This window comes from Myotis davidii, unplaced genomic scaffold (genome assembly GCF_000327345.1).
Source record: "Myotis davidii unplaced genomic scaffold, ASM32734v1 scaffold528, whole genome shotgun sequence".
In the NCBI taxonomy this organism is placed as follows: domain Eukaryota; kingdom Metazoa; phylum Chordata; class Mammalia; order Chiroptera; family Vespertilionidae; genus Myotis; species Myotis davidii.
The window spans coordinates 121,468-136,450 of NW_006299388.1; the positions used below are offsets into that span (position 1 = coordinate 121,468).

The 14,983-nt window shown below is 42.7% G+C and overlaps 1 protein-coding gene across 1 annotated transcript in view; it reads left to right on the forward strand.

The window, feature by feature from the left end:
• RIPPLY1 (ripply transcriptional repressor 1) overlaps positions 1 to 2,642 on the forward strand; it is a 3,177-nt gene extending 535 nt beyond the window's left edge. Inside the window, exons 2-4 of the mRNA XM_006774834.2 lie at positions 563 to 638; positions 1,245 to 1,309; positions 1,869 to 2,642. Of these exons, the coding sequence (XP_006774897.1) occupies positions 563 to 638; positions 1,245 to 1,309; positions 1,869 to 2,025 (298 nt within the window). The 3' untranslated portion in view covers positions 2,026 to 2,642. The remainder of the gene's footprint in view (positions 1 to 562; positions 639 to 1,244; positions 1,310 to 1,868) is intronic.
• The last annotated feature ends 12,341 nt before the right edge of the window (positions 2,643 to 14,983 follow it).

Here is a 14,983-nt window from a genome sequence, read left to right on the forward strand (position 1 = left end):
GGACCAAACTCAAGAGGCCTTTGGGGGAGTGTCTATTTCCTGACCACACTATAAGATTTCCATTTGCTTCCCCCCCTATTTCTGGAAGTCTAGTGGGGAAACAGTTGACCCAGGAATATTTCTGGCCCCTTTTCCCATCCCAGGAAGGTGGGAGGACTCTGACCTCTGCCTCTTGGAACAGGAAGTAGGGGGTAAGATATTCTCCACCCAACCCTCATTCATTCCTCCAAATATTTAAGGAATTCAACAAATATTTACTGAAATGTCTACTGTGTACCAGGCACTGTGGTAGGTGTTGGGGATCCAGATATGATCAAACATAAATCTGCCCTAAAGAAGCTCAAAGGCAAGTAAACAGTTACAAAACTGTGATAAGAGTAATGATAGCATTGTTGAAGCAGAGAGGAAGGGCTCTGTCCTGACCTGGGCTCAGGTTCCTTAGGAAAGGCTTCCTGAGGTAAATGGCATCCAAGTCAAGTGTTTTTGGAGGCCTTTTTGTTATCTCAGAGAGTCTAGTTTCCAGTCTCCTTCCTCCACTGACGATCTCTCCTCTACGTCCTAGAGGGGCTTGTCTTTGGAGGCCCTGGCTGTGCTCTACAAATGATCTCCCAAGGCAGGTGAGGAAACTTGTACATTTGGTAAGTTTGAGCCCCTGTTACACATGTTTGCATGTAGCCACTTCCATTCACACTGACCAGGTCCCTTCCCAGAGAGCCTCTGGCCTCAGTCCAGGTCTATAGATCTGGGAAACCATCTTTGCAGCCTTGCTCATATTTGATTCTCACAACAGCTCTAGAAGGAGGGCAGACCTGAAGTTTCTGTGCAATTTAAAGATAGAGAGACTGAGGCCCAAAGTAGGGGAGGGTATGAGCAGGCCCCAAAGCTAGGCTATGGTAGAACTGCTGCTAGAATCCTGGTCTCCTGGCACCTAGCCCCAGTGCTCTTCCCCCACCCCTGCCCCCAAATCTTTGCTGCTCCAGTAGAACTCTGTCCCCTGGACAGTCTCCAAACATGTGTTAGAACAGGGACAGGAAAGTTAACAAGCCCCAGGACTCTTTTCCACTAGCTTTTCAACCAAAACCAGGACAGACCCCTTTGGTGGGGGAGGGGCAAGGGCTGGACCCCAAAGATGTCTAAGATCTCTTTCTAGATCATCTTACCTGCAGGTTTCTGACCCCTGATACAGAGGAGGCAGTTATTTCGCCATGTACTTTGAGCCACATGCTTGCTTTTGCTTTGAACAGGCCACTGGTGGGGCAACAAGTGCTGAGGTCATCAAAGCTGACTCCAAGTTCCATCACCCCGTCAGGTAAGCTTCTGGCACCAAGCTCATAACTTTACATAGGTTCATTAGCTCTTTAAATCCTCACAACAGCCTGTGTATCAGGAGGAGGGAGGCACTGCTATGATCACTATTTCATAAACCAGAAAACTGAAGCCCAGAGAGGTTAGGGACTTTGTCAAGGTTACCTTCCCTGGAGGCACTGTCAATGATTCCTAAGAATGAGCCTTTATGGATAGATCAGTGAAGGAACCTTAGTAGGAGATGGGGAATACAGGAGAAATATACATACTTCTTGGGTAAAGGCCTTCTGAGGTGAGTGTGAAATCAGTGTCAGAATTGATAGATGTTGGGTTTGCAGATCCCCACAGTTATAGGCCCACCATATGTTACCTTTCTGCCTGGAGCCATTTTGTAACAATTCAGAAAATTCTGTTATAAAGCTCTCTTTCTTCCTTTCTCTCTCACGCCATTATTGTGGGTAGGACGAGGAGTTTAGGGCCTGGCTTCCTCTGTGGTCCTACTGACCCCTCTGTACATATGAGACCTGTCTAAGGTAGGGGCCATGTTTCTTCTCTGTCCACAGGCTCTTCTGGCCCAAATCCCGCTCCTTTGACTACCTGTACAGTTATGGGGAGATTTTACTACAGAACTTCCCTGTCCAGGCAACCATCAATCTGTATGAAGACTCAGACAGTGAAGAGGAGGAGGAGGAGGAAGATGAAGAAGAGGAGGAGGACTAAGAAGAGTAGGAGAAAAAGGAGGCAAATAAAAAGGGGCCAGAAGGGTGTGTGAGAATACTAAAGTTAGCACCACACAGAGTCACAAGTCATCCTCCTTCCCCATCCCTGACCTGTTCAAACTGAGCCAGAGTCTGATTAAGGTTTTGTATGCCTGGCAAGGCTCCAGGGCATTGATCAGCCAGGAATCTCCAGGTGCAGCTCTCTGGATTGAAAGTTGGGTCCAGGGTAAGTTGGTACTTGAGGACCCAAATGGACTGTGAATACAGATCCCTGGCATCTCATTGTCTGGGTTGCTTTTGTGTTGACAGTGGGAAGGTACAGGTAGCTATAGGGGAAGGAAGATCTGCTTTCTGAAGCCCCCAGGAAGCAGATCAGACCAAACCATGCCCATGTAGAGGGGAACAGTCACTCTTTGGAGCTCTTTGACTCCCCAGCCTTCCAGGTGGCCGTGTAGTCCTGTCTCCCTGTGGAAAAATTCATTTCAGGCTTCTCCTCCAGGGATACTAACACATTTAAGCAGAGTTGAAATGCTTTTCTGATGGGCCTTGCAGCAGGAGGGAGGGCATCTAGAGAATCAGCTTGCTTTGGGGACCTCTCCTCATTTTGGCTGCTATCAACTGGGGTCTCTGTTGGCATGAGATGAATCAGGAGAAAAATAAACTAGATGATGTTTGCCTTTTTCCTGTAACTGCTGATTTCTTAACCGAACTCTGTTCATGTTTTGAGGCCATGGGCACAGGGTCAGAGACCAGTTCAAGGCCAATTCTTGCTCTAGCTAAGGTCAGTTTACAGATGGGGTGTAAGGCCAGAGGCCCCAGCACAGGCCAGGCCCTCTATGTCAACTTGTGAAATCAGGCTATATTAAACTTCAAAGACATAATGGAAAGGGGGCAAAAAGGCCCCCAAAATGTAGCTTGAAAATTAGGATTAGAGCTATGAGTTGGTGTAGGAGGGTGAGAGGTGCAGCCTTAGTTCAGCCTTGGAAATGTGTGTATGCATATGGGGAGGAGAGCTTAGGGGGCTACTCAGTCCTATCAATTTTACTTCTGCAATTCAGGCTTTCATGCCTTGCCCTTGTCCCAAGTACTCGCATCAGGTAATTTTCATGCTCAAGCATGTTCCTCTGCAATTCATCCTCCACAGTGGCCACCAGATCAGATCAGGTTGCACCCCTGCTTAAAGGCCAACTATGGCTCTTCATTGCCTCACCAATAGTTGAAAATGTTTCCTTTAAAAAAAAATCACAGATCCTCTTGAGAATCTATTGCCTCTCTACTCATATATTCACAAATCAGTTCCTTAACTTGATATTCCAAGCTGTCCAATTATTTGTTGCCTATCTCTCTTTAAAAATTTTTTTAAATTAAAATGGAGTTGGCATTCAATACTATATTAGTTTCAGGTGTACAAAATTGTGATTTGACATTTATCTACCTTACAATGTGATCACCACAATAAGTTTAGTACCCATCTAAAACCATACAAAAGTATCACAATATTATCAACTATTTCCCCCATGGTGTACACTATATCCTGTGATGTATTTTATAACTGGAAGTTTGTATCTCTTATTCTTCACTTGCCTATCTCTTCAGACTCATCTCTCAACACTTAAAACCTATGCTGCCTGTCCTTGAATGTGTCATGCTTTCTTTCACGTCTGTAGCTTTAAGTCTATGATAGGAATGCTCTTCCACTTTTATCTGTCTGATAAACTCCCATTCAACCAATAAGACTAGCTTAGACACCTCTCCTGTGAGAAGCCTCCCAAACCTCTGAGTCTAGGTTGGGTGTCCCCATTACGTTCAGTGCCTCCCTTACTATAGCATCCACCCTCTTCTTATGCAGTAAGATAAGGCTGTGTTTAATATCTCCACGTGACTTCATTGCATAGCACACTGCCTAGCACAAAGCAGGCACTCAGGAAATGTTGAAGAAAAAAGATTCTAAGGTCTTTTTAAAGCAGTTCTTGACAGAAATTCCTCTGTCCTCTCCCTTGCTGGCTTCCCATTTCTTTGCTTAGCTACAAACAGGACAGAGTAACGCAGTCTGATTCAAGAATAAAATGCTAGCCATCTTTCCTTCCCTCTTCCATCAACTTGTGACAGGCTACTTCAGTTCTGAACCCTGCTGGGACTTCCTTGAATTGGACTCAGCCTTGAGTAGGCAATCAAATTCATACAGTGGTGCCATCTATTGGTAAAAATTTAACCTTGTTCCTTTTTACTGCCAGGCAGTTGACCTTTGACTGCTATATGGCTTTAGTTGATTCTGTTTGTGCTTGTAAGTAAAGTGGAATCTACCATGTGCTAGCTGAATGACTTTGAGCAAGTTACTTATCCACGCTGAGGTCCAGTCTCCTCATCTGTAAAATGGGGAAAATAATGGCACTTCCTCTCAGGGTTGGCATGAGTCAATGAAATAATATATGTAAAGTACTTTAGCACAGCCCTCAGCACATAATAAAAGCACTAAATAAGTGGTTGCAGTCATAGTAATCATAGTTGCAGTAGTGGTTTTATTAATTTTATAACAGAAATGAACTTTATAGGCTCAAGTCAGCTAATGACTGGTTTACTCAACTAATGACTGATTTGTCAGTCATCTCCACCTGATCTCCCTGGCACCATTTGATGGTTTATCAGTCAAAGCATCTTTTCAATTTTTGCCCCTCATTAAAAAAGAAAACACAAAACAGAGGCCAAATATGTCTTCTTAGGACAGAGGTTTCAAAGCTTATTTTTTGTGCTTTAGTAGGAACACCCTTCCTTTGAATTGAATGTAGAAGTTCCATATACAAACCAAATAGAGCTGGAGCTGTTCTCAAGGAAGCCACAATGGGGGGTGGGGGGAACCATAGAATTCCCACCATGGTGTCCTCTCTCTTATAAACAAAGCCTCTCCATTCCATTCTGTAAGGCACCTGCCAGGGGTTCCTGGATTGTGTGAAGGCTACTTGGAATCCACTATTCCAAGGGTTAAAATAAAACTGATCTGAAGTCTAATGGGGATTAGTACTTTAACATGTTCAGTGTTCCGTTTAAAATCCTTGTTTTGGGTTCTAAGCTCCCAGCATTTCATAGTTCAAAAATTGCTCCAGTCCTCTGTACACATGGTTGCTAAGTAATTGGAATTTACTGTTCTAATCAGAGCCCAGTGTGAGTTACTTTGTGCTGGGTATATTCAGTCCTAATAACAACTTCAAAACTAGTGTACAAACTCAGAAGAAAAATGTCTGTGCAAAACCCAGAGTCTTTCCTCCAGCTCCATCCTAGTGTCCCATACTTCAGACCCCAGCACGGATGCCTCCTGTTTCCCGCACCCCATAGTAACAGAGAGGGCACACCGGTTGAACATGAGGCTAGATTTGAGCTGGGCCCAGCTAGAGATGGAGGGAAAAAACTTTCCAGAAAGAGGCAGCAATATGAATTCTTTCATTAAACAAATATTTATTGGGTACCTACTCTGTGCCAAGCATCAATATTATAATGGCTAAGAGCATGGGCTTTGGAGGCAGAAGCACCTGGTTTCAAATCCCATATCTGCCACAATGCTGTCTCTATCCATGGGCCCATTCCCCTCAGGTCAGGTGTCAAGGTCAGCTCTCTGCTCTCAACACTCTCACAACCAGCTCTGTAATCTCTTATCATATCACACACACGCACACACACACACACACACACGCATGCACACACTGCACATACTCGTTAAATGTCACCTATTCTCCCTTGTCTCTGGGCAAAGAAAGCCCCCCCCCACCTACCCAAGTGGGTGTTACCAACCCCCACCTTTCATTTCTGGCCCTAATTGTGCCTGTGTGGTTGTCTAGCGGGCAGTTTGTCTCCTTTCCACCCCAGGCCCGTGCTGTAAAATGTTTGCCAATCTTCTTCCCAAACAAGGTTGATAGATGGCCTGAGTTCACTATCTTGACCTGTTTGTTACTGTGTTTTTTGTTTACTCCCAGCTGCCAAGGCTTGTGGCAACCTCCAGGCAAGCACACAAACCCAAACACAAAAACCTGGCTTAGTAAGTAGTAGCCACAATACTCTTTGCAAGGCACTTGCTACCATGTTACAGCCATGGATCTTCTATGGTACTATAATCACAACAATCCTAGAAGATAGGCACAGTTATTATGCCCATTTATGAATGAGAAAAATAAGAGTTAGCAAGGTTTTTGTACATGGGTTTGAGTGGTTGCATGGAGGTTGCTACAAGCCTTTCAAGCTACAGTGTAAACCCAAAACACAATAACTAACTCCTGGCCTCTGACAGGACAGAACAGTGAACTTGTGCTACCAATTTACAACAGAGGACTGGGGAGGATAGAGGACAAACTGCTCACTGGATAACCACACAGGCAAAGTTAGGGGTGGGTGGATAGGAGGTGATAACATCCACCGAGGTGAATGAAGGGACTTTTCCTGTCCAGAGAAGGCTAGGCAACATGGTGGTTAGGAGTTATAACAACTGATAATTATCGAATTCTTACAATAGATTTGGGTGCATGGCTAGGAACCTTACATGGATTAACTCACTTAAAATAACAACCATGAGATATAGCTACAATTAGGAAGATCGGGGTTTGGGGTTTGTTTAAAAAAAACAAAACTTGCGCCCTAACTGGTTTGGCTCAGTGGATAGAGCATTGTCTGTGGACTGAAGGGTCCCAGGTTCGATTCCAGTCAAGGGCATGTACCTTGGTTGTGGGCACATCCCCAGTAGGGGGCATGCAGGAGGCAGCTGATCGATGTTTCTAACTCTCTATCCCTCTCCCTTCCTCTCTGTAAAAAATCAATAAAATATATATAAAAAATTATTTAAAAAATGTTTCCAAAAATCACAGAGCTGATCATCTGTAACACCTTCTAAGTGTGAGGCACTTTACCTCCATTCCTCACTTTTTATTAATGATTTTTATTTTTTATTATTTTTAGACATGGTGCATTTTTTATTGTTGCTCCCTGTATTTTTATTTTTTAATCTTTACTGTTGAAAGTATTACATATGTCCCCCTTTATTGATTATTTTTAGAGAGAGAGAAATATTTATGTGAGAAATGTCGATTGATTGTTTTTTGTACCCACCCTGACTGGGAATCAAACCCCCAACCTTTTGGTGTATGGAACGATGTTCCAACTGAGTCACACTGGCCAGGGCTACCTGTATCCCTCAATTGATCCTTACAACAGTCCTGAGACTTAAGTACTAGTATTATCCTCATTTTATAGATGAGAAAACAGGTTCAGGGAGGTTAAGTTCACACAATGCATAAATGGCTGAGACATGATTTGAGAGATGCCCGCATTTGCTCTAGGTTACACCAATTATAAAAATCAGGACAGCATTCAGGTTTGACTCATTCCAGAGCCCCGTGCTTTCAGGAGATGGAATCTACAGGGCTTAGAGAAGAGTAAATCTCTTGGAGGGCAGGAGAGAAAATGTTGCAGTTCTGGCTGTAAGGAAGCGAATCAGAGGTTAGGAAGAATTCTGGACCAGGAAAAGCTGAGGAGTCACTGAAAGGTGTCACCACGAGAGAGATGTTTGGGGCCCTCCTGCAGGGCAGTGGGAGGCTCTCACAGAACCTGGGCTACAGTCACAGGGCTACCAGAGGAGAGGGGCACAGGAGGGACTTCTGTTCCACTCTGCGGCTTCTAAGTGTAATGGGCCCTGGCTGAGCATGGTGCTTCCCATCTGCAGAGTCTGGGCCCCTTGTGAGGAACTACCAATTGTTGAGCTCTCCCACGGTAAGCCAGACACTAAGCTGTTTTATGCCAAACAAGATTCAAAAGCCCCACGCAGGGTGAATTGTGCCGTTCTTATGTTTACAGATAGGAGATGGGCTCAGAGAGGTGAAGTGGGGAGGCTGGGGGTAGGCCCCACAGTGTAGGTAGAGTCCTGGCTTTTAACTACTGGGTCCCTCCTACCCTTCTACTCATTTTCCCAAAGAAGTCCTGAGAGTCCTATAAGGGCCCGCAGCTTGCCTGGTGTCCTGTGGCCTATGTGAAAGAAGCACACAAACTACCATGCTAAGGCATTTCTATCTCCATCACTAGAAATCCTTAGGGACTGGGGCCAAGTGTGAATTAAAGGGGGTTGAGGAAGAGCCCAAGAACAAGGTGGAATCAGGTTCTGGGTTCTTGAAGGTCTTCCATATCTGGAAGAGAAGAGCCAGCTGCAAGTCCCTAGCAATTCAACTGGTGTCCATTAACAGCAGCAACCTCTAGTGGCTGAGCTCTAGACTGAGCCTGGACCTAGGGCACCAGAGAAGGGATCAGGAGGCTCATCCATCCAGAGGATTCTATGGCCAGGCTGGTGGTTATGAGAACAGGCTCTGGAGTCACACTAGACCTGGGTTTAAATACTGGTTCTCCTCCTTGCTAGCTAAGTGACCATGAAAAAAATAGCAAATTGATCTCTAAGTCTCAGTTTCTTCATCTATAATATAGGGATGATAATCATACTAATTTCACAGGATTGTTATAAGGATTAAACGAGATTACAGACACATACACACACACACACATGACTTAGCAGAGTACTTGGCATATTATATGGGTGTGAGATACATATGTGTATATGTGTGTGTGTATACACATCTCATTATTTTTGGACACATGCTATAATTTCAGTAGTTACATCTTTGACTCTCTCCCTATCTATTTCTATTAGGTCCCTGGTGTCCTCAAGCCCACTGTCTTACCCCAAGGGAGGCAATGTCCACACACTCACCTAAGGCTTATGAGTAAGACCTGGGCTAAGACACTTGCTTTTCTCCATATATACTTTTAAGAATCTTGGACTGTGCATCTTTGTCCTTCACTATCCTGTGAATATTAATAAACTTGCTTTACTCAGATGCTAATTTTTTCCTGCAGTTTAGAGTATCTTTATATCCATGACCTCATTTGAATCTCTTTATATTCCCCATGATATATTCAACAGGGAAATTGAAGATAATGGGAAGGGAAGTAACTTGCTCAAGGTTACACAGCAAGTCACTACAGGAGTCAAGACTGGGCCTCAGAATCTTGCATTGAGTCTAGTGCTTTTCTTTAACACTTGTAATTGTCCAGGGCCCTGAGGTCTAGCTAAACATGAAGCATCTATAATCTAGGACTTGGCTTATGGTTTGGAGGCCACATTACTGCACTCTGACAAGTCTCCTGCTTCTGCTGTGGCCAACGTTTTATCCTCAGTAAACTATCAAACAAAGATTCTTCTGAAAGAAATGGCAGCAAGCTATCAGGACTGGAAACCCAAGATAGTCACATCTCCAGCACATGCCAAAAATAAAATCAAATGTTAGATGGCAGGTTAGAGGAGAGATTAACATGATCTCCCCAGCTAAGCTGCATGCACTGCTGAGAAATTAGCCACTGTTCTGTACTCACAGCCAGCTTGATTTAGCCACTCATCTCATGTTGAACATAACCATCAAGTGCTCAGAAGGGCAACTCTGTCCTTAGTCAGTACAGATTGTGAGGTGCTGATGTGTGTGTGTCATCAGCATGGGTCTTGATGGCAGCAACTGTTCGCAGGCACTGAGGGAAGCAGTAAGATAAAATCTCCGTGTCCCTTAACATGACTCTGGGAGTAGAAAATGCAGGCTTGACTGTCAGTACCAGAGGCTGGTCTCCTCTCATTCTAACATTTGCAGTAGCATAAAGACTGCTGAGATAACAAATCATTTAGCCCCCAAACTCCCTCCTTAGTCCCTGTGTGGCACTGAAGCCCTGGCAAGCTTGGTTCTGCTGAGAGGAAAATCTTGTTACTTCCTCCTGGAACATTGGATCTCCAGGTAGCACTAAATTTCTTTTTCTGCTGTCAATTGCTCTTCACTCTCTCATCACCATGGCAACCCAAGAGAGGGAGCCTGCGTTGAAATCAACTTCACCCAACAGACATGTGTGGAACAGCAAGTATACTCTCCCTAATATTAGGGGAGAGGGACATTTTTTTTATTTTTAAAATATTTGTATTGATTTCAGAGAGGAAGGGAAAGGGAGACATAGAAACATCAATGATGAGAGAGCATTATTGAGTGGCTGCCTCCTGCATGCCCAACACTGGGGATCGAGCTCGAAACCCTGGCATATGCCCTGACCAGGAATCTAACTGTGACCTCTTGGTTCATAGGTCAATGCTCAACCATTGAGCCACACTGGCTGGGCTAGGGAAGGAGTACATTTTTAACCCTCTCTCCATGCTTCAGTATTGGTCGATGGTGGAAAGCAAATACCTTCACTCAATTCCAGGCTCTTGATATATCCCTTTCTTAGATCTTCCTGAATCAGAGCTACTAATCTGATTGGTCTGAGATCAATTTTTAGGCTACATATCACCAGTGAGCAGGGTCATCACAATGAAAAGCCATTCACACTTGTGACTATACACAGTAATCAGTTCCACCAGCTCTGGATGATTAGGTCAGGCCCAATTTTTTTTAAAGACCTTAGCTTCTCAGATTCAGAAGGGAGGAATAACTTAAGCTTCATTTTACAGTCCTTTTTTATTAATTGATTTTTAGAGAGACAGAGGGAGAGAAACAAACCTGCAACCTTGGTGTATCAGGACAATGCTAACCAGCTGAGCTACCCCATCAGGGCCTAAAATTTATTTTTTTTTAAACCAGAGAACTCTGAAACAGAATGATAGAAAGAGGGGAGGGGGAGCTACCAAGCATATGCTGAATTCTCAAATCAAGCTTTTATTAATAAATGACACTTTGCTTGCTGTTCTACTAATTTGTCCTTGTGTGCATAGTTTTCTCAGTATAAAGTCTTGAGGAGAAAGGTGCATGGTAGGATTCAAGCATAAAAACTCCTCCTTGAACCCACAACATGTAGGAAGATTTGCCCAGAATCAGTCTTGCTCCAGCCCATGCCTACACTGGTCAGAGGGTGTACTTGTTCAATTTCTTTACCATCCACCGATCTCTGAGAACCTGGGGAGGAAATTTATTTTTAATTCAAATTCCATATTGAGAGCTTCTAGTTGTGTGTAGCTCTTTCATGGACACCCAGAAGTGATCTGACTATGCAGGAAAATTGTTAGGCTAGGAGAAGGGGCTTTGCCTTCAGCTAACAGTGAAAATTTCCCCTGCTCAGACAGATCCATGGAAACTTGTCAAAACATTTTTGGAAAACTGTGACAATTTCCATATGTAAGAAAAGTTTAAAATAAAAATCTATTCTTTGCAAAATTAAAATTTATTAATGGCTATTTAATATTTTCTGAGGTGGTAGCAGTGTTGTGGAATTTTAAAAAAATTATTTACTTTAGAGAGGAAAGGAAAGAGAAACATTGATTTGTTGTTCCACTCACTTATGCACTCATTGGTTGATTCTTGTATGTGCCCTGACCAGGAATTGAACCCACAACCTTGGTTTATCAGAATGGCACTCTAATCAGCTGAGCTACCTGGCCAGGGGAGTGTTGTGGAATTTTAATAAGCACTGTGAAAAGAACATCAATATAACAGTCTGCCTTTCAAATGCAGGCACAAGCCCCAGAAAATTCTGGGAGGAACCCTTGGAGATCTGGCATAAAAGCCATTCAGGTAAATTACAAGAGATGCTAATACGCATGGCTTTACTTCTAGAAATACTTCCATTTTTCTGCCTGCCCACCTTTCCTGGGTACTCCATTTCCTATTCAACATGGGAAGCTGCTCACAAGGCTCTGTATATAGAAAAATGTGAATATGGGAGAAGTAGCTTTGCTTGAATTGCTGGGATTGGTGATTTTTGGTAGATGTCATCGGCAATAGTTTACAAAATCTTCAATTCATGCTATGTCTCCAAAGCTAGGCTGCCTGCAGAGTGAGTACAATGAACATATTATGTCACTGTGAATTTACTCAGCCAGTTAAGAAACTGCATCCCTCCTCCCCCAGAAATCACTTTAAGGATTCATCCTACTTAAATTCCAAAAAAAATACTAAAATTAAAACAATTCTCTATAAGAGTGGAAAATTTACAAATAATCCGTAAGAGCATTACCTCAGAACACAAGAACAACACTAAAAATGGTAGCAGAAATTCCAACTAACCAAAATGTTTGCTGAAACAAAGTAAAATAAAGGCAGAGCCATGGGAATAAAAATAAAATTAATAGTAAAAGAGTTCTTTTTTACTTTTAAAAGGGTGATGATACTAATTTTTATATATTATGCACTTTTTGTGTACCCTTCCCTTTAAACATATACAAAACCACAAATAGGCTCATGAGGAGTTAGTAGAAAGGTTTCTCTTATTATGGCATAGAAGGTAAGATTATAAATGTAAATATTTGCAAGGCTTCCTTATATCCATTTTTGTAAATCCAAGAATATTACATGTAGCTAGACACATCACACTAAAACCAGATAGAAGAGAGTATGATCAAAAAAAGAGAAATTACCAGAAGGAAAGGGGGGTGGGGTGAGTGAAAGAGGTAGAAGAGGTTGTAAAGGGGGGATAAATGGTGACTGAAGGAGACTTGACTTAGGGTGGTGAACATGCAATACAGATGATGTATTACAGAATTGTACAACTGAGACCTATATAATTTTATTAACTAAAGTCACCCCAATAAATTCAATTAAAAATTAAATAAAAAATAGTTAACTTCAAAAAAACAACACTAAAAATGACAATAGAAAAAAGACAATGTGATTATATTGTCAAACTGCTGGAAAAATAAAAACCAAAAAAGCAATCTAGAATTTGATATTCAGTAAAAATATCTTTCGAAAATGAAAATGAACACACCCATACAAATATGTCCAATTGATTTTTGACAAAGTGCAAAAGCAATTCAATGGAGAGAGTCTTTTCAGAAAATGGTGCTAGTGCTAGAACAATTGGACAAAAAATTTGACCTAAATCTTGCATTTTATACAAAAATTAACTCAAAATGGATAACAGAAAAATATGAACAGCTATATATATAAAAGCCTAAGCAACCATTGCAACCACTCGACCAGTTGCTATGATGCGTACTGACCACCAGGGGTGCTGGAGACCAAGATCAACAGTAATTGATATAAATGTGAGGAGTCTGGCAGAAGGCTGACCAGGACTCCTTTTGATATTCACAGGGTGAATATCTACATTTTATTACCTGCTGCTGACTCAATGGCCTAAAGCAAACTCCCCCAAGACCTGACAATCTTACTGTTTACTAAACATTACCATTGATATGTCTGTTTGCATTCCTAAAGGCAATTGTGTATTCTAGGAAATAAAAGCAGCTGGGAATGGAGCAAGGAGAGAGAACTTGACTGCTATGGTTGAATTTTCCTCTGGTTTCCCCCGGTATTAAAAATAATATTTCACCTTGTGTATCATTTGTGTGTCAGCTCTTCCTCCAAGCCTTTGAACCCCCAAAAGCCTCACTGGTAGTGGACTCTCGCACAGGGGGCAGGTGCTTAATGCAGGAACTGCCCCCTGGTGGTCAGTGCGCTCCCACAGCCAACCTCCCATGGTCCCTCCCCTTGGTCGGCCAACCTCCCATGGTCCCTCCCCTTGGTTGGCCAACCTCCTGTGGTCCCTACCCGTGGCTGGCTGACCCCGATTGGCCCTGATCGGGACTGGGCTAGATGGCCCCGATCAGCCCCAATTGCTGGGCAGGCTGAGGGACCCCACCTGTGCACAAATTCATGCACCAGGCCTCTAGTGAAATTATAAAAGTTTAATAGAAGACTATAGCAGTACATCTTTGGGATCTACAAGCAGTTAAATAGTTCTTAGACCTGACTCTAAAATCACCATACTATAAGGGGGAAAAAAAAAACAACCTCTGATAAATTGAACCTCATCAAAATCCTGTGAATTACATGAGAACTCAAGCTGCATAACAGGAGAGAATATTTGCAAATCACATAACTGACAAAAGACTCATATTTAAAATATTTTAAAAATCTCAAAACTCAATAATAATAAAGTCCAATTAGAAAATGGTAAAATACTAGTACATGAACGGACATTTCACTGGAGATGATATACACATGGTAAATAAGCACATGAAAAGACGTTCAACATCATTACCTATATTAGTTTGTTAGGCTGCCATAACAAAATATTTGACAAAAACTACAGAACTTTTATTTTTCCACACTCCTGGAGCTGAAAGACTAACATCAAGGTGCCAGCAGGTTCGTTTCTTTTGAAGCCTCCCTCTCAGCTTGCTGATGGCTGCTCTTGAAACTTCTTTACATGGTCATCCATCTATGCACATGTGCCGCTGCTGTCTTTCTCTTCTCATAAGGACACCAGGCATATTGGATTGGGTTCCCACCCTAAGAGCTTCATTCCAATGTACTTAGCTCTTTAAGACCTTATCCCTAAATACAGTTACATTCTAAGGTACAGTGGGCTGGGACTTCAGCATATGAATGCTGGGGGGACACAATTCAAGCCAGGCATAACATTAACCTCCATGGAAATGTAAATTAAAATCACAATGAGATACCATGACATGCCTATCGTACTGGCTAAAATAAAAATAGTGACGACATCGAATACTATAGAGAGGTTGCAGAAAAGCTGGATCACTTACATATCTACACTAATAAAAGAGAAACATGGTAATTGGCGTACGACCGCTACCCTTTTCATTGGCTAATCAGCGAGATATGCAAATTAACTGTCAGCCAAGATGGCGGCCAGCAGCCAGGCAGCTTGAAACTAACATGAGGCTTGCTTGCTTCAGTGACGGAGGACTCCAACGTTCCCTGCCTGCGGCTGCAGGCCTCTGAGCCTGCAGTTTAAGAAACTATGTAACAAATACCACTGGATTTCAGCCAGCAGATTTGCAACATTGTAAGCAAAGGCCAGAAACCTACTTTCAGCCGTGGAGGCCTAAGAGCTTGAGCCAAGCCTCAAAGCTAAAGCTTTGAGAATAAAAATTTTAAAAAAAGAAAAAAAGGAGCAGTTGGGAGCTTAAGTCACCGCCAGCCTGAAACCAGCCCTAA